General features: G+C 47.0%; 4 protein-coding genes across 4 annotated transcripts; 1 reads left to right on the top strand and 3 right to left on the bottom strand.

Moving 5' to 3' along the window:
- Nucleotides 1-2,763: 2,763 nt before the first annotated feature.
- DFL_009472 (uncharacterized protein) lies at nt 2,764-7,286 on the top strand (the record flags this gene model as incomplete). Its single annotated transcript, XM_067639363.1, has 5 exons — nt 2,764-4,284; nt 4,342-4,406; nt 4,467-5,853; nt 5,910-6,325; nt 6,383-7,286. 5 exons carry the CDS (start codon nt 2,764-2,766, stop codon nt 7,284-7,286), a joined length of 4,293 nt encoding a protein of 1,430 aa, XP_067487160.1.
- An 806-nt stretch (nt 7,287-8,092) lies between these two features.
- Nucleotides 8,093-10,672, bottom strand: DFL_009471 (uncharacterized protein; the record flags this gene model as incomplete). The annotated part of the gene is made up of 2 exons (XM_067639362.1): nt 8,093-10,440; nt 10,525-10,672. The coding sequence occupies 2 exons, from the start codon at nt 10,670-10,672 to the stop codon at nt 8,093-8,095; spliced, it is 2,496 nt and encodes an 831-aa protein (XP_067487159.1).
- A 789-nt stretch (nt 10,673-11,461) lies between these two features.
- Nucleotides 11,462-12,071, bottom strand: DFL_009470 (uncharacterized protein; the record flags this gene model as incomplete). The annotated part of the gene is made up of 2 exons (XM_067639361.1): nt 11,462-11,743; nt 11,877-12,071. 2 exons carry the CDS (start codon nt 12,069-12,071, stop codon nt 11,462-11,464), a joined length of 477 nt encoding a protein of 158 aa, XP_067487158.1.
- Nucleotides 12,072-13,394: 1,323 nt separating this feature from the next.
- On the bottom strand, nt 13,395-16,612 carry DFL_009469 (uncharacterized protein; the record flags this gene model as incomplete). Its single annotated transcript, XM_067639359.1, has 4 exons — nt 13,395-15,102; nt 15,161-15,826; nt 15,897-16,110; nt 16,174-16,612. The coding sequence occupies 4 exons, from the start codon at nt 16,610-16,612 to the stop codon at nt 13,395-13,397; spliced, it is 3,027 nt and encodes a 1,008-aa protein (XP_067487157.1).
- Between the last annotated feature and the right edge of the window lie 260 nt (nt 16,613-16,872).

Here is a 16,872-nt window from a genome sequence, read left to right as displayed (position 1 = left end):
CATTTTTTGTTTCTTTCCTTCTTGCTGGTTCGCTGATGGGGGGTGGTCATGATGCTGGCGAAGTCGACGTGGGCATCGCACTGGTCTTGCTTGAAATCTGTGACTGTTGACTGGGATCTTTGTGCTGGCGTCGTCAGGATAGCTTTGTTGAAGCTGGAGTATATATTACCTGTTAGTACCTTGGGCTCCGTGCAGTTCAAGGACTAGCTAGCATACACCGCTGCAATCGCAAATTACACCAGGTCATCAAGTCATTCTCTTCCAATTTGGCCTTTTTGGTTAAGCCGTACGGGTTTATTTCCAACAAATCAAAGAGGATCCCTTGCTCCTTCCTTCCATCAAATTTTTTTTTTTTTTTTTTTTTTGCTGCACACGTTCTTCCAAGTTTCATGGCTAAGACTGACAAGCGAAAGCCATCAGGAACGTTTTAGACCCGAAAACCAGAGTTCGAATTCGCTGGATCCTGTTGAGCGGGATTCCGAGGGAGGCCAAGCTAGGCTGTCGCTTCTGCATACCGATAGCTTTGCGCACGGGACCGCCTTGCATTTGAAATTTCGAGAGATTTGACAGCGACGTGCTAGTATTACATACGGTACAGATCCACGGGTAGGCAGTTCATTTTTCTCTTTTGCTACTAGCCTCGTTTTGTTGATGGGTGCACATGCATTATTTCATATTGGATAATGAAGTTGAATGTCGGGTTGATATTAACCATATTGCTGGTGCTTCTTCTGTGGCTAGGGATCCCGTTATTACAATTTCGAATTTAATATTCTCGAAAACCCATTTTCAGAAAAAATTCCAAAAAAAAAGAGAAGAGAGGAAGAGGATAATCGTAAGTACTATATAACTCCCGGTGGAGCCTTGCCATGTGCAATTATATCATACCATCCAAAAGGGTTCTTAAGGCTGGCACTGTCACCACCAATTGGCGCGAGCAGCCAATGCAAATGCAACCTCGTCACCTTTCCCTTTCGTCCTTTTCGACCTGCAGCACCCATTCCAATCTTCGCTTCTTTTGGGGCTCACCACTCTGCTCTTATATAGGCGTGCCCTATCACCGTTCTGAGACGCTTGCAGCGCCTTTTTCCTTTCAGCGTTCGTTTTATTTTATTTTCGATATTCTTGCGACTTCTTCTTTTAATAATCTTTTATTATCATCTTCGCTCCGCCCATCAGCGTCTGGCGGCATTTCACGAAAATACAAAGTGGTACTTTGTACGACGAAGTTACGAATATAATCCGCTCGAAAAGGTGGTGTTACATGCCGGAAAAAAGAAGTACCTGCCTGACATATCGACGTCCGGGCTACCGACTTGGCGACGAATCGACGACGACAAATTACTTTCGTTGCCTTTTTATCGATATACTGACGTCTGCATACGTCTTTTTATCTCTCACAGTAGGGTAAGTGATTTGTATTGCTTCAACGGCGAATTCCTGTCGAACCGCAACCATGATGCATGCACGATTTCCTCCCCCTCCCCTGCCATGCATGGCCACAACCACCTGATCAGAAGCTGCGATGGCAGTCCAGTCGGCGACAGCCCGTCTACCATCTTTCTTCCTCTTTTTTTCTATTTTCTTTGAGCGAAAGTGACGTCTTCGATTCAACAAGAGAAGAAGGAGTTTGTTCTCAAACACAAATTAAAGTCAGAATGTCAGTTTAAGCTCGCGGGAATCATTGTTCCGGCCAATGGTCCCGAGCTGTTGGGTTGATTCCTGTCCGTGAACGTCCATTGGTTATCCCCGCAAGGCATCTCTGCTGCAGTCTGAAGACGCCCGGGCCTTGTTCTAGAATGCAAATGCGGCCGAAACTTAAGCCCTTTTCCCTTCGATCCCTTTTCCCCGAAAAGCCAAGAGAGCCCCATTTTTTTGATCTCATGGTTCCGTCGGAAAGGACTATTGAATTCTTTAGGCGAGTTTACGAGGAAAAATTGCATAAAGTCAAAGGGTTTGAAGGGACGAAAGAGACGCCAGGCAAGAGGACTTTGGCACGGCGGAATCGAGTAGGCGGGCGTGAAGATCCACCCGAGCGAAATTAGCGACCGCGTTCACGGCAGCGTTTTTCATTCGAGCTTTCTCACTTCCTCACTTGATTTTCCCCCCTCCCATCCCTCATTTCGGTTCGCGGGGTTTGCCGATTTGTTCGGAAAAGTTCTTAGCGAAACAGCGGTGATATCCCGAGAACATTGATACCCATTCCTATCATCTGAAGGAGTACGGAGTATTATACTTTTTGATACTTGAGTTTATAAAGTATTTGTCGATGTATCAGAGCATGCAAGGTAAATGCGACCTTCTCGGAAGCTACGTCCCGATCTCGACGGCTCCTTCACGATCTGGTTCAGAAATTTCTTTTTTCGGCTTGTCTGTTGTCATCGCTTTCGTTTTGTCTTAGTTGCTGTTCTTTTTTTTTTTTTTTTTTTAAATTTTTTTCGGAAGAGACCAGGGTTCCCATTTATTCTTGTTCTTGTTTAGAAGACACACAGGAAACTGGGCTGGACTGGTTTGCATGCTTCCTGCTGCTTGCTGCTGCTGGCCTGACTGGTAGTGGAAGTTGTAATGGTTGTGGTTGCGGTTGTGGTTGCTGTGCTTTGGAGGAAAAAAGACTGACTTCTGACTTGACTTGACTTACTCACTAACTGCAGTTACATATCACAGAGCGGACAGAGATAGCATCTATAACTCTCCTCCTCTCCTTCCTTTCGTTTTCTCATCTCCTCCTCTTCTTCCTCTGTCGAGTATTCGTGGGCCTTCAAGATGGATATCAGCGCCCTCTTATCCCCGACCACCACGCCAACCCCGGGAACGGCATCTCCAACAAATTCCTCGCCCGTGCCCGGCCCAAGCACTAGCTCTGGCTCTGGCTCAGCCAGCCACCAACAGAACTACAACCATCCCTCCATCACGCGCCGGGAATCTCAACCATCACCATCGCCATCTTCTTCTTCCTACCACCACCCCTATCATCATTCCCATCACAATTCCCATCAGCAGCAGTATCATCAGCATCATCAGCAGCAGCATCAGCATCAGCCTTACCATCATCACATTCCTGCCCCTCAATCCCACTCCCCTCCCGCTCCGCTATACACCCATTCCCACACCCCACACCAAGAGCTGCCACCCCAACATCAGCATCAACATTCATATCACCAACAGCAGCAGCAGCAGCAGCAACCTCATCGACCGTCATTAAGTGACATCCGATCACATTCTTCCTCGGCACTACTGCACTCGAGGAAATCTCAATCCCAACAACCATACTACACGTCTCACCCAGATGTTAGAAGGGAGTCATTGCCAACCGTAACCGAGAAAGTTGTCTCTCCTCCAGCTCCGGCACGACACCATTCTTTAGGCTTCCTCGATAACCCGACATTCGCTCCTTCTCCGTTAGCGACTACTCAGATCTCGACATCAACGCCACCTACGGGGGCCATAGCTTCACCACACCCACCACCACCACCACCACCACCGCCACCACAGGCGACACAAGGCAGAATACCATCATTCAGCAGTGATCGTGGACCAATTTCTCGAGCCGGATCTACAGCATCTATGGTAACAATAGACGAAGAACGTGCAAGAGCCGACCAGGGATCATCATCTAGACGTGTTTCTCGAACAAAGTCTAGTGCTAGTGTGGAAATGGCTCTTCCGGAACCAACTCCCTCGCCGAAGGACGCAAGTCCCGAGTTATTCTTTGACGACGAAGACGAGGATATGGAAATGGACGAAGATGATGAATCGACGCAACCGCTTGGAGAGGTCGAGGTTGAAAGATTGGCCGATTTGATTGAAAAGTTGGATCGTGCGCATCTGAGGGAGGAAGCAGACGCAGCGGATGCTCCGCCGTCGTATAATGATAGCGTGGAATGTATTGCCCTGCTGAGACGTGGATTTGTAGCTTCGAAGTTTAGCGAGGACTACGAATTTAAAGAACGGCTGAACGAGGAGCGTGTAAGGATGTTGAGTATTTACCCGTTGACTGAGGAAATGTGGGTGGATTGGCTGCACGATGAGGCGATTCATGCGGATGATATTCTAGGGAAGGTTGGGGTTATGGAGTTATGGGCGAAGAGTGTGGCCCATGAGGCCGGGAGTGTGACGCTGTGGAAGGGTTATGTTAAGTTTATGTTACGGACATGGAGGGAAGCCCAGAGGAGGGCCGATGCAGATGGTGCTGATGATGAAGGATGGGCGGAAACGTTTAATTTTGAGCTGGTGAACTTGGTTCTTTCGAAGGCGGTTGGGGATACAATGTACAACGTCCCAAGGGTGAGTCAAATTCTTGATTTTTGATCTGTGGGCGGTTGCTGACTTTTTTTTTGATAGAGTCATGAGATTTGGAACAAGTACAGCGAGCTTCAGCTTCTTCAGTTAAAGGCGATGTCGCCGCCGTGAGTCATCCACCCGATGCATAATCCTGGGTGTAATTGCTAATATCAATGGTTTCATAGTGGCTCGCATTCCAAAGTTGAAAAAATCCAGCGACTCTATCTCGACCGCCTCCAGGTTCCTCACCAAGATATCGATTCGACATTCTCTGCATACAGCAGTTTTGTTTCGACATATCTACCGTCTTCCGACTATGAATCTGTAATGCAAGCTGGGAACAAGGTCTACCAGAAAGCGAAAGAGGCACTCGAAAAGCGACAGAGATTTGAGTACCGTCTTCGCAACAGCCACGGGCAAGATGAGGAAGGGCAGGTTTGGTCTGAGTATCTGGAGTGGGAGAACAACCAGCGAAATCCGGACTTGGCCAGGGCTCTTTACGAGCGATGTGTTCTACGATATCCCACGGATAGCGCTGCTTGGGAAGAGTACGTATGCTTCATGCTGGAAAAGAAGGGATCGGATCCTGCTGTTTTGCCACTCTTGGAGCTCGCTACGGCCCATTGTCAGTGGTCTGGTATACTATGGAGTCACCGAATTCTGGCATTCGACGTCCGACAGCAGCCTCTTGAATCGATCGAGAGGATCAAGCACCAAGCGACAACATCTCGATTGATGGTAGACAAGGAGGAAGACTTCAAGGTCAATTTGGCTTGGTGCGGGGTGCTTAAACGGAGGGGGGTCGCAAAAGGTGCCGACGATACTGATAGTTTCGACATTGCACAGCTCGGCCTTCGATCCGCTCTCTCTGAATTCGGACCCAAAGGTGTGGACAAGGACTACCGCATCGCCCGACTTTTAATAGCATTCCTTACGGAGATAGGGGATCTTGCGGAAGCCAAGAAGGTGTGGGAGGATCTCGAGGCAGATAAGAACATGCCTCGCTCCGGCGAGTACGAATTTTGGCTTCGTTATTACGGATGGGCATTCCGGAACCTTGGCAACTCTGGTGCTGTGACGGTCCTGAAGAGGGCTGTTGCCTACTGGGAGACACTGGATTGGCCGGAAAAGATTATTGATGTCTATCATGATCAGATAGAAGAGCACGGGGAAGGAACTGATATCGAGGGCGCTATGATGGAGATCCGGCGACTTCGGAAACAGGTCGCTTGGAGGCGTCAGCAGGAGGCCCAGGAGGCTGAACGGGTTGCTCAATCGCAGGCAGCCGCTGTACCCGCGGGTTTCGACTTGAAGGGGAAGCGTCGGAGAAGCACCAACGTCGAGGAGGACGACGAGTTACCCCATAAGAAGGCTAGGGCTAGCGAAGATATAGATGTTGGGTCGATACCCCCTGTATCTGAGGAAACTGAGACAGCGGAGGCTGACCAGAGCGGCGGGGCCTCCGCTGAGAAGGAAAAGAAGGATACTCGGGATAGGGAAAAGCTGACTGTCTTTGCGAAGAATCTTCCTCCTGACGTTGATGAGCTCACCGTCAGGAAGTTCTTTAAGGACGTGAGTTACAACCTTTCAGAGGTAGTATTGAAATTAGCTAACTTTTTTTTTCTTAGTGCGGAACTATCAATGCTTTCACTATGGTCGAGGCCGACGACAACTCTGCTACTGCGAGCGTCGAGTTTCAGAATGCGGCGGATGTTCTAGCAGCCCAAACCCGCGACAAGAAGAGGCTGAATGGGCGGGAGATTACTGTACAGCTTGGATTCAACACGACTGTATACGTCACTAACTTCCCTCCCACTGCGGACGAACAGTGGATCCGTGATCTCTTTAAAGAGTGTGGCCCCATCTTGGAGGTTAGATTTCCGAGTCTCAAGTACAACAATCATCGCAGGTTTTGCTACGTTCAATTTGATGCATCCGAAGATGCAGGGAAGGCCACTGAGATGAATGGGAAGGACGTCGAAGGGTTCAAGCTTGTTTCTAAGCTCTCTGATCCCAACGTGAAACAGGAGAGGTCTGGTGCTGTGTATGTATTCTCCACCATTTTTTGTTTACGAAAGATAGCTGCTAACTGTGGGGATAGCTACGAAGGCCGTGAGGTGTTCGTTCGAAATATTGACTACGCAGCAACCGAAGATGAGGTCCGGGAGCTCTTCAGCAAATATGGTACCGTTAAGTCCATTCGGTTGATCAGCAAGGGTAGAGGTGGCCACTCCGGATTTGGATTCCTTGATTTCGAAACCGCCGAGTCGGCAAAGGCCTCCCTTGAGCTACACGAACAGAAATTCAAGTCGCGCAAGCTGCTTGTGGTTATTAGTGATCCACAGGGTGGGACACCAGCGAGCAAGAAGCCTTCTGGGAAGATACAAGCGAAATTCCCGAACGGCGCTGCCGGTTCGCCGGAGGTTGCGGGGTCGCCGATGTCAACTACTGCTTCGGAGCTGCCGGATGTACCGGACAGTGATGCTATCAGACAGAAAACGCTATATGTTCTGAATGTTGCGGACACTGTCAACGATAGCAAGATTCGGGCCGTGTTTGGGAAGTACGGTGCTTTGCGCAAAGTTCAGCTGCAGCTCAACCACCAGGCTGCCATCGTTGAATTTGTTGAGGTCAAAGATGCCGGTAAAGCCATGTTGGCTTTGGATGGGCATGGAATCGACGGACGTGCTATTTCTTTTGGTACCCGTCAGGACATGCTCAAGACCGGTGCGGAGAAGAAGGCGAAACCTGGGTTGAACCCCTTTGCGAAGAAGAAGGAGGACGAGAAGCCGACCACCACAACAACTAGTCTTGCTCCTGTGAGGGTCCATCGACCTAGTGTTGCGGTCAGGGGCGGAAAGGCCCGTATGGGTTTGGGTTTCCGTTCTGCAGTGAGGAGAGATGACGGCGAAGAGAAGAAAGAGGGGGATGTGAAGCCGAAGACCAACGCGGAGTTTCGACAGATGCTTTTGAAGGGCAAAGCTGATGATGAAGATAGAGAGTGACGAAAGCTGCTTTATTTTTTTCACAATGGCGTTTTCATTTACTTTTCCATTTTTCTTTTAATTTCGACGTCAGATTTTATAGAATTTTTCTCCATGAGCAAAAGGTGTTTTTTTCTTCTTTGCTTCGACTTCTTTTAATATCGGTTGGTTGGTTACGCCCGGTTTCATTGCTTTGATAGCATGTATTTCTTTCTTTCTCGGCGACAGCTGCGATTGCCGCCATGACAGTGTTTGGCGATGGCTTTCTCTCTGTTTAGGCTACAAAGAGAGGGTGGACACTATCATCTATGACGGTGTTAGGGGAGTTCTTTTTTTCCCTCTTTATACATACCCTTTCCCTTTTCACTTTTTGTATGAGCGACGAGGGGGGTTTGCTAATGAACACTATAAACCCTATCGCCTTTTTCTTTTTCTTTTTTCTTTTTGATACCTTTTGTCTCTTTGTTAACGGCTGGGTCGGGATACATTATTGGCTATAACTATTGGAACAAAACAATCTCCCATTTTTTTGTATACTATTTCTCGAAAGGAAACTAAATTGAATATGAACCCCTTTCTTCGTGGCGTCCTGGTTTTAGAAGGCTTGGGATGTTAGGGAGGGGGGGGAGCTGTTCGGTGTGCTCTTATACTGTTTTTGGCTTTTATTTCATTGTCATGTTAATGTATGCAATTTAATGCTATAGTGACTTTACAGTATGTTGATGCTCTATCCCAGTTCATGCATTATATATACTCTTGCTCCGAATACACAAAACGCCAAACAATATCCCCCCCCAAATATCCCAAACAAAAGAAAAAAGTACTCTTTAATCCTCCAGCCCCTCCCCTAAAGCCATAACTTTCGCAACCCTAACCAACATCCTCAGCCGTCCTTCCACGACCCCCAACATCTTCATCAAGCCCTTATCCACCTCCGTCGGTTTCCTCTTCTTCTTAAACGCAGCCGTAGCCCTCTCCCTCCTAACTCTAATCCCTTCCTCCACCGCCTCTTCCATCTCGCTACTCCACGCCAATCCCACCCCCCCGGTTTGTTTACTATTAACATGCCATAATCTCGCTAGCGATTCTAATACCGTCCCCATCCTGACTTGAGATTCGATGTCATTGCCCCTAGCGCAATGCGGGAAATAGTGGGTTTGGAGGATTACATCGTCTATTGTGTCGGTGTTTTCGGACCAGCCGCCGGGGGGTTGGAAGTACATACTCTTTTGGAGAATTGTGATGAGGAGGGTACCGCGGAAGGAAGGGTTTTCGGGACAGGGATAGATGGAGGTTGAGATGAAACACTGGAGGTGGGGGACGGGGAGGAGGCGGAGAGTGTCGATGTATTCGTTGTAGAAACAGGAGAGGGTGGGGATGTCGTGGGCGAAGAGGTAGGTTAGCTGGAGAGGGTTAGATTGTTGTTGACGTTGGTGGGATAATGGTGGAGATGGGGTTTGGGTTATGGTGGAGGGGGTAAAGAAGGGGATTGGAAGAGGGAGGGGTGGGGAGATTGGGGTTGGTGATTCGGGAAGGATACGTAGAGGGAATGGGGAGGAGGAGGGGATTTTGTCAACTGTTGAGAAGAAGGTATTTTCGTATAGGCTTGTTGGAGCCGTTTCGTAGTAACCTTCTGACTCTGGTGACGATTTGAATGGTAATGGTAATGATGATTTTGGTGAATTCTGTTGGTCGTTGGAGTGTGGTGATGATGAGAAGTTTTTAGTAGGGGGGAGGAGAAAGGGGAGGGGCGTAGACTGCTTTGTTGGTGTAGTGGTCTCGCCCGCAGGTCCTCCTTTTTGTTCTCCTCCTCCCCGCTGTTTGAGATTCTGGGGGGTTCGTAGCTTGACGAGTCCCCGTTTTGTTGGGGTGGTGGTGATGGTGGTTATCATTTGTGGTTGTTCAGAGACTTCGCGGTCTGCTTGTGTGGAGTTGACCGCTGAATTCGGGGAGTTCTTTCCGTTCTTCTTCATCGTCCTCTTCTTTTGCTTCTTTTTCAAGGAAAGAACTTCCATCTCCTTTTCTCTTTGATATGCTAAGGCACGCTCGTAGGTCGCGCCGATTTCACTTACCAGTGCCATGAGCTTCAGCCGGATGATAATTGCCTGCGCACCGCCCCATGTTTCTATCGCCTCTCCATTCGTCTCCAGTTTTGATTTATCATCCTTCTTCTCCGATGGTCGAATTGCAGTTTCTTCCTCTGAATCGTCGTCTATATACCCATCTGTTGCCAACTTGTCGCGGAATTCTTTATAAGCTTCCGAATTGTCGTTAACATCGTTCCGGAATTTATGATATTCTTCGACCATGTTGGCTCCCAGGTTTGCTAGAACGTCTTCCTTTTTGTCTGGTTTTGCAGTGTGGAGGTTTGATTCTGATGTCCATTTCTTTCGTTCCTTCTTCGGTGGTTTTTTCGTTTCCTTGGGGAATACCGGTGTCCATTCGTTTCGTGATTTCTCCGATCCATTTGCAAAGATGGCGCGAACTATACGTTTATACCCTGCCGCTCCTCTCAAGTCCGGTAGGAACCCAATAGCGGTGATCAAACTCCCCTGTAAATCCACATCCCTAGGATTCTCCGCAGCAGCTTCGATCCTTTCTTGAAAATCGTTTGTTAAGACTTCAATCAACAATTCCAAAAAGTCTCTCCAGACGTCCCATCGCTTTTTATATACGCATGAACAAACGAGTGCCCACCCTATCACCGACCAGATATCGTCGCATAGATTGAATACACTCTCTTCATTCGCGATATCGAGGTTTGCGAAGGGTGTTATGTCGATATCTTGTTGACCGGCCTTTTGACGGCCTTTCCTACCCGCTGCACCGGTTTTGACGGCGTTACGGTTTCTGGTACGACGGGTTGTTGGGTCTTCTGTATAAACCGAGGAGGAGGACTTTGAACGTTTGAATTGCCAGGCGGTTTGGAGGTTACAGTTTGTGGCACCGGCGATACGGGTTAGGGTTCTTAGGTATTTGGAGGCTTTTATGGCGACGTCTGTTTCGAGGTTTCCGGTTTGACGGGTGGTGTAGGTTGGGTGGAGGGAGATGTTTGTGATTACGGAGAAGACGTCGGGTGGGGGGATCTGGATTTCTTTTTTGTCTTCGGAGGGTTTGAGGGGAGTGGAGATGCCGGCGTAGGAGATGTGGGCGAGGAAGTCGAGGGCTTTGGAGTCTGTTTGTTTTATATTTTATATTAGATTCTGTGATAACTAGATGAAGAGAGGGTGTATATAAAAGGGGAGTTTATATATATTACCCATCCCCTCTTCGAGAGTGTAGATTAACTTGTCGAGCACGGCTTTTGGGAGCGGAACCGCCTTAACTGAAGCTTGAGTTCCGAGACTTGGGCCGTGGGTTGAAGCATCGAGCTCCGGCTCGTCGACACCCATCATGTCGTCCACCATCTCGATTGGCCCTTTTAGATGAAGGCTATGAAGACGGAAACAAAGTAGGTAGATGATGTATTTGGGAGACTCTGAGCATTATCGAATTGAGGGTTGATGGTAGTCAGACGCGTGGTGAAGGTGGAAGATGTTTGGTTGGATGTCGCGGAGAGGGAACAAAGAGAAGCTCAAATGCGCCCGGTCACGCCGTACATTTTTGCGCTAGCAAGGAGATTTGCTAATATAATAGCTAATGGAAATTCAAAACATTCTCGATTTTATATCGATAGTACGATAACTATAGTACAGTAATATTCATAAACTGATGGCGATAAATACATAAGTCTATGTCTATAAAAGTTTCTCCGCAACCGTAAAAATAGAGGTATCAAGGTATACCTGACAAGAAGTAGGTAGATATTGGAGGAGTCGCTAAAATCGCAGGAACGGAAAAAAAAAAAAAGGACCGAACGGAGCAGTCGTCGAAGACATAGTTGCCTACTCTTTTATCTCCTTTCCTTTCTCTTTTTCGTCTTTTCTTCAAAATATCGGCCGTTATAAAAATAAAAAAGGGGACCGAAGACTCCGAGTATTAAAACAACATATAAATTTCATATCGTTCCATAAACAGGGGAGGCAAAATCTGAAAGGAATAAGCTTCCTCTCTTTTTTTTTCCGTCTTTCTTTCTTTCATCCATTCAGTATTCATCGGACTGACATATTAAAAGTTGCAAAGCGAAAAGTATCCAAAAAGAAAGAAGAGTCGGCGAAATCCGTGCTCCAAAGAATTCATCTTCTTAAATTCATTTTTTATTTCGACGACTCTCCATTCTTCTTCGGCCCAAGCGGAGAACCGATATCCTTGCCGCGCAGCTTAACTCCAAGCGCACGTTCGAGCTTCGCAAGAACCTGCTGAGAAGGCTGAGCCCTTCCGTTTTCGTAATCGTTGATAACGGATGGCTTCTCGTTAACCTTGGTGGCGAGATCCTTCTGGGACATCTTGGGTTCTTTGGCTTGACGGGCGGCCGCCATGGCTTTACCGACGTCTATTGACACCTTTGCGATTTTGCCGACATCGTCTTCGCGGTCAACCTGCGTTTTTTTGGGTTTGTGTTAGTTTTTGTTGGTGGAATGTTAAAAATGGGACAATTGGATTCGGGCCAAAAGTGAAAAAAAAAAATCCCTTTTCTCGTTGCTTTATGGGAAGTGAAGGGAAGGAACATACCTTGGTGAGATGCTGACCCTCGGGATTATTCGACTTGTTCGAGCCACCGGAGAACTTCTTATCGGTGGAGACAACGGCACCAGCACGTCTGGCAGCATTGATCTCGGCCTGTGTACGGGCGACTTTCTCACGGGGACCTCCACCGGAGCGGGAGCCGACGCTGATACGAACGGTATTGGTATCCCAGTCAGACATGTTGTTGATTTTTTGGTATTCGAGTAGGAGTGGTTTTTTTTGGTTTTTTTGTTTTTTGGTGGATGGAGTGAGTGGAGTGGAGTGTGAAGTGTCCTTTTGATGATGATGTTGTGGGAGAGAAAGAAGGAGAAAGAGAAGGAAGGAAAGGAGTGAAGGAGAGAGATTTTTTACATGTAGACTTTTATACTGGCAAGCACAGCTGTTGCCGCCCAGATCTGGCTGACTCTTCTTTCGCCCCCTGTCTAATACAGCTGCTTAAGCTTAAAGTAAAAATAAATTCAAGATTCAGAATGATTAATAGACAGAAAGGTACTTGTGGATACACTGTACATGTTAGGGATGAGGTGTATCTGTACATATTATGCATATGAGTCTTCTTGTTCTGGAACCATCTGATGCCAGGCTGTGCTCCGTCCGGCCAGTCCGACACACCAGCCACCGCCGCCACAGGCCCCATGCTCCTACCATCAAGTACTTCCCAACATAGTTTTGAACATTCTCCAAGATAGGAACAGGAGAAAGAAGGATGTTAGCTTTATAAATTTAGGGGACATCTGAAAAGCAATGCAATGTGGGCTTTGGCAACGAGATATGATAGTCTCGTACCCGCCACGTTTTAAAATTTACGCTCGATCGCCGCTGTGAGAAAAATACCATATAAGTATATTCAGAAAACGACTGCTTGCAGTTGTTTAATTATGAATCATTGGCTCACGCTCGACCGAGGTCAATAGAGGCGCGCAAAAGAATCTACCATACATCACGCATCCCAAGCCCTCGCAACGATGCATACGCCGTCACCAATGAAAACAGAGAGCTATAGCCATAACATCTGGCGGTGCTTTAGGTCATGGCTGGGCGATGAGATTGCGCAGATTTGCCAAAGCCCTGCGGAGAGGTCATAGAATTACTACACGGTTGGTGTTTCAAACCAGCTGGATTGCTATCTCTGACCCATCGACTAGATTGTGGGCACTTGGCCTGTAGCTAAGAAGTCTTCCTTCTCGAAGTATCTGTAAATTAATCTATATATTATATTACCCACCCATCTCCTGGCCTTGCTTGGGCCACGGTTTGTTAAATATAACCCTGAAGTACTGATAGTTGGCTTGTGTAGAATGCTTAAACAACTAAGTTAGGCTATCTGGAGGTCATAAGGTTTAGCAAGCTGGAATTATCCATACGTCTTTATAGGCAGCAGAATCCAGATCTTTAGGCTATAGGAACAGAGGGGTTTAGCTCCTAGTAATGCGACAAAAATAAAAAGATGGGGAAATAAATAAAAAAGAAAACAGACTAGCTCAAGGATTTGGTATCATGATATCAGAGTTCTGGGTGATCCCGCTCCCATCTTTCTAAAAGTTCGAGAGCCTCCTTCTTCCGGCTTCCGCTTCCTTCGCTATTTATCACCCACCCCTTCGAATCCCATTCTCCTCCAGTTTTCTCTGAAATCGAAGCACCGTAATTTAGGAGTAATTGCATCATGTCTAAGTTGCATGTACGGCTTGCTCGTTGAAGAGGAGTCCACCCTACCTCTTGAATTGTGCGCGCCCCGTCCTGCATTATTTCCAGAGTTTGGTCCCATCGCCCATATGCGGGGTGATTGGGATCTGCCCCGGCAACCAATAACGCACAAACCACTTCAAGATGACCCATCTGTACTGGCCAGTCTAGTAAGGCTGATAGTTCCTCCGCTGGGTATTCGTGTAGCTTTAGAAGATAAGATACCATTTCGATATGCCCTCCGTTACAAGCCAATGACAAGGCGGTACTATCGCCATTTGCTTTTGCCTTTGGATCACATCCTTGATCGATTGCCCACTGTAGAAGTGATAAATGCCCTTCTCTCGCGGCGTGGTGTACCATGGTCATGTGTTCGCTATCATGAGCTGTTGTACTAGCACCATGTTTAACGAGCAGCATTGAAATATCCAGAAGTCCTCTCATTGCTGCAAAGATAAGGGGCGTTTCGTTCCTATCAGATGTTTGGAGGTTGGCATCCGCCCCGTTGTCGAGAAGTATTTTTACCATGTCGGTTCTGCCTTTTGTGATGGCCCAGTGTAATGGGGACCAGCCTTGGACTTTTATGTTGAGATTGGCGCCGTTTTGGATTAGCCATTCGCCTGTGTTACTGGCGTCGCTGACGATGGCCCACATTAGAGGTGTTTTTGATTCAACTGTATCTCCTCCGAAGATCTGGACTGTAGTTTCGGGGTTTATTTGCCCGAGACCCTTATCAATTATTAGTTTAGCTACTCGGAGGTAGTTGAAATGGATGGCTATATTAAACCCTGTGGCGGTTAAAAAATCCTCTTCGCTGTAAGTAGATATCCCTCTCGGGATCTTATCGAATAGGACTTCGAACTTGTTTTCCTGTTGAAGAAGCCGGACTGCAAGATTGTCTATTTCTGGATTATTGGCTCTACTAGCATGGAAACCCCACATCTCAGCAGAGTAAAAGAGAAGACCATACGTGCGTGCTTTAGCCTCACGCCATCCTCTGCTCGATATATCGTCCGAAACGATCTCGGTTAAATCGGTTTTGTCAATGTAGTTGATGCATTCCCTGGCGATGTCTCCTTCGATTCTTTGGATAAGGTCTAATTTATCCCTGAGAAGCTCGTAGACCGTGCCATGTACGAATTGAACCCGGGGTGATCCTCCAGGTATTAAATCCTCACCATCGGATTCTGCATCCTGCGCGAGTGTGAGAAGTCCCTGGCACCAGTCGAGGATTTTATCTATGCTAATCGTATTCGTACGGCGTGGGAAGGTGCCATCACGGTTTGCCCTTCCGAAACTGACAGCGCATTCTAATTCGTAAGCTGATAGGTTTCTTCTGGCGAAGTATACCCAGGATATTGCTATCTTTGCGCGTAGGGATTCTTCGGGTTGGAGGTCGCAGATTTTTGAGAGGTTGGCTTGGTAGATATCCAGGAATGTCGGTGGTAGAGATTTGAGTACATCTGAGATTGAGCCTGCCCGGGATGGGTTGAAGAGTTCTTTCATTTGCAGCTCAGGTAGCAGGAAACTGGTTGAGGTTAGATATAATTGCTGATTGCCCCTGGTTGCATTCAATAAAATCTTACCATTTGTCAGACTTAGATATAAGTTCTTCGATAATAATTTCCTTAGTCAAATTTTCTTCTTGCTGGAGATCCGCTCGGAACCTCTTCGCCTTTGAATCTTGTCCTTCAATTTTATGCTTCAGATATATTCTTAAATCTTGAGGGGCAGCAGCGAGCTCGAACGGTTTGATATCTTCGGTGTCACCGAGGAAGTGGTTCATATATGTATTTCCGCTGCAGAGGAGAAGTTTAATCTTTGCGGATCTTTGAATTTCCGTGAGAAATTCATATATCCCATAGATCAAGTCTGTGGCTTGGGGACTCCTATCCTGCACCGGAAGGAGATGAAGATTGTCAATGGCGAGAAAGACTCCATTAGGAAATTGTTGACATTCGGCTGATTCGATAAATGCCTTTGTTAATTCCCGCCTTGACGGAAGCCTTCTGGATTGCACGTTGGGGCCCGCGAGGTCGACTATAGCTTTTGGAAAAAATGCCTTGTTGGGATCGGAATTACCACTTGTTACCTGGTTTAAAAGTTGTAGCAGTAGCGTGGTGATGAGTTTAGAGGCCGTCAAGTCTTTGACACAGTTGGAAGTGACGTAAAAGTATGTACAGCCCATTGCTCGTTCGTTGCTGTGTACTCTGTCTTCCCATTGGGTTTCGAGATCATGGATGACCGCGGATCTATAGAATGCTTCTCGTTAGCAATTGATATCACGTTTAGCGTCTGTCGACACTGTGGTTTAGAACGAACATTTGCGTCGATTTTCCAGCTCCCGGGACCCCACGGCACCAGAAAACTTTGTTTGGAATGTCGCCGGTAAGCCATTCTTTCAATTCGTTTGATTGAAGCAAATGCATCCCAGTCCCGGCCGTCATTTTTGTTTGAAGGTCGCTTTGCATTTCGTATTGTTCGACATCGAAGGAGTGTCCTCTCAACCATTCGAGGATATCATTCGCCCTGGAGCCTTGAGATGAAAGGGTATCAGCATGAGGTTTATACTCATGTAGGGGAGCTGGCGTCAACTTACGTTCTAGAACTGTACGCGAAACATACTCAATATCTACATTGATAGCTATCTCAAGTTCCGTCTCCAGCTTACGAAGGCTATCCTGTAAATCCTTTGCATCCTTTTTCGAAATCACAGGCCACTCCGCTTTTTTCAACCAATGATAAACCTTCCCTTTGAATCCCTCACGCTTTTGAGGAATTATCTTTTCGATTTCTGTGAATGTTTCTTTCATTCTAGGTTTTAGATTTATATCTTCGATATATCGGGATGCTCTTGCATTATCATCATGGAGGAAGCTCTTTTGTCCGTCTTCATATTTTTGGAGTAAGTATTGTAGGCTGTTTATGTGGGCGAGGATTTCTGCCCATTCTTTTGGGGCGTTTTTGATGTCGTTGGCGTAGATTATTAGTGATTTTGCTGTATGGACGAGGGCCGGTATGCCGGTAGCTAATTCCATCTTATATATATTTAACTCTCAACTTGAATACTTGTAATTTTAGGTTTTTTATCCTGATGGTAAACTTATTCAGCCCGTGAATAATTTATCCTTGCCGAATTTATAGCAAGATATATAAAAGATTAGGATGGAAGTTATGGATAATTATAATACGATACTTGAATATAAATATCGTCAAAGGCCTAAGGGGACTGGTAAGGCACACCACGTGGTTCCGCCGCACTGCGTTAGGAGATCGTAGAATGAGATGGGGTTAGAAG

The sequence above is a fragment of the Arthrobotrys flagrans genome, assembly GCF_004000055.1.
Source record: "Arthrobotrys flagrans strain CBS H-5679 chromosome Unknown unitig_1, whole genome shotgun sequence".
In the NCBI taxonomy this organism is placed as follows: domain Eukaryota; kingdom Fungi; phylum Ascomycota; class Orbiliomycetes; order Orbiliales; family Orbiliaceae; genus Arthrobotrys; species Arthrobotrys flagrans.
This window is presented reverse-complemented; position numbering and strand designations above follow the sequence as displayed.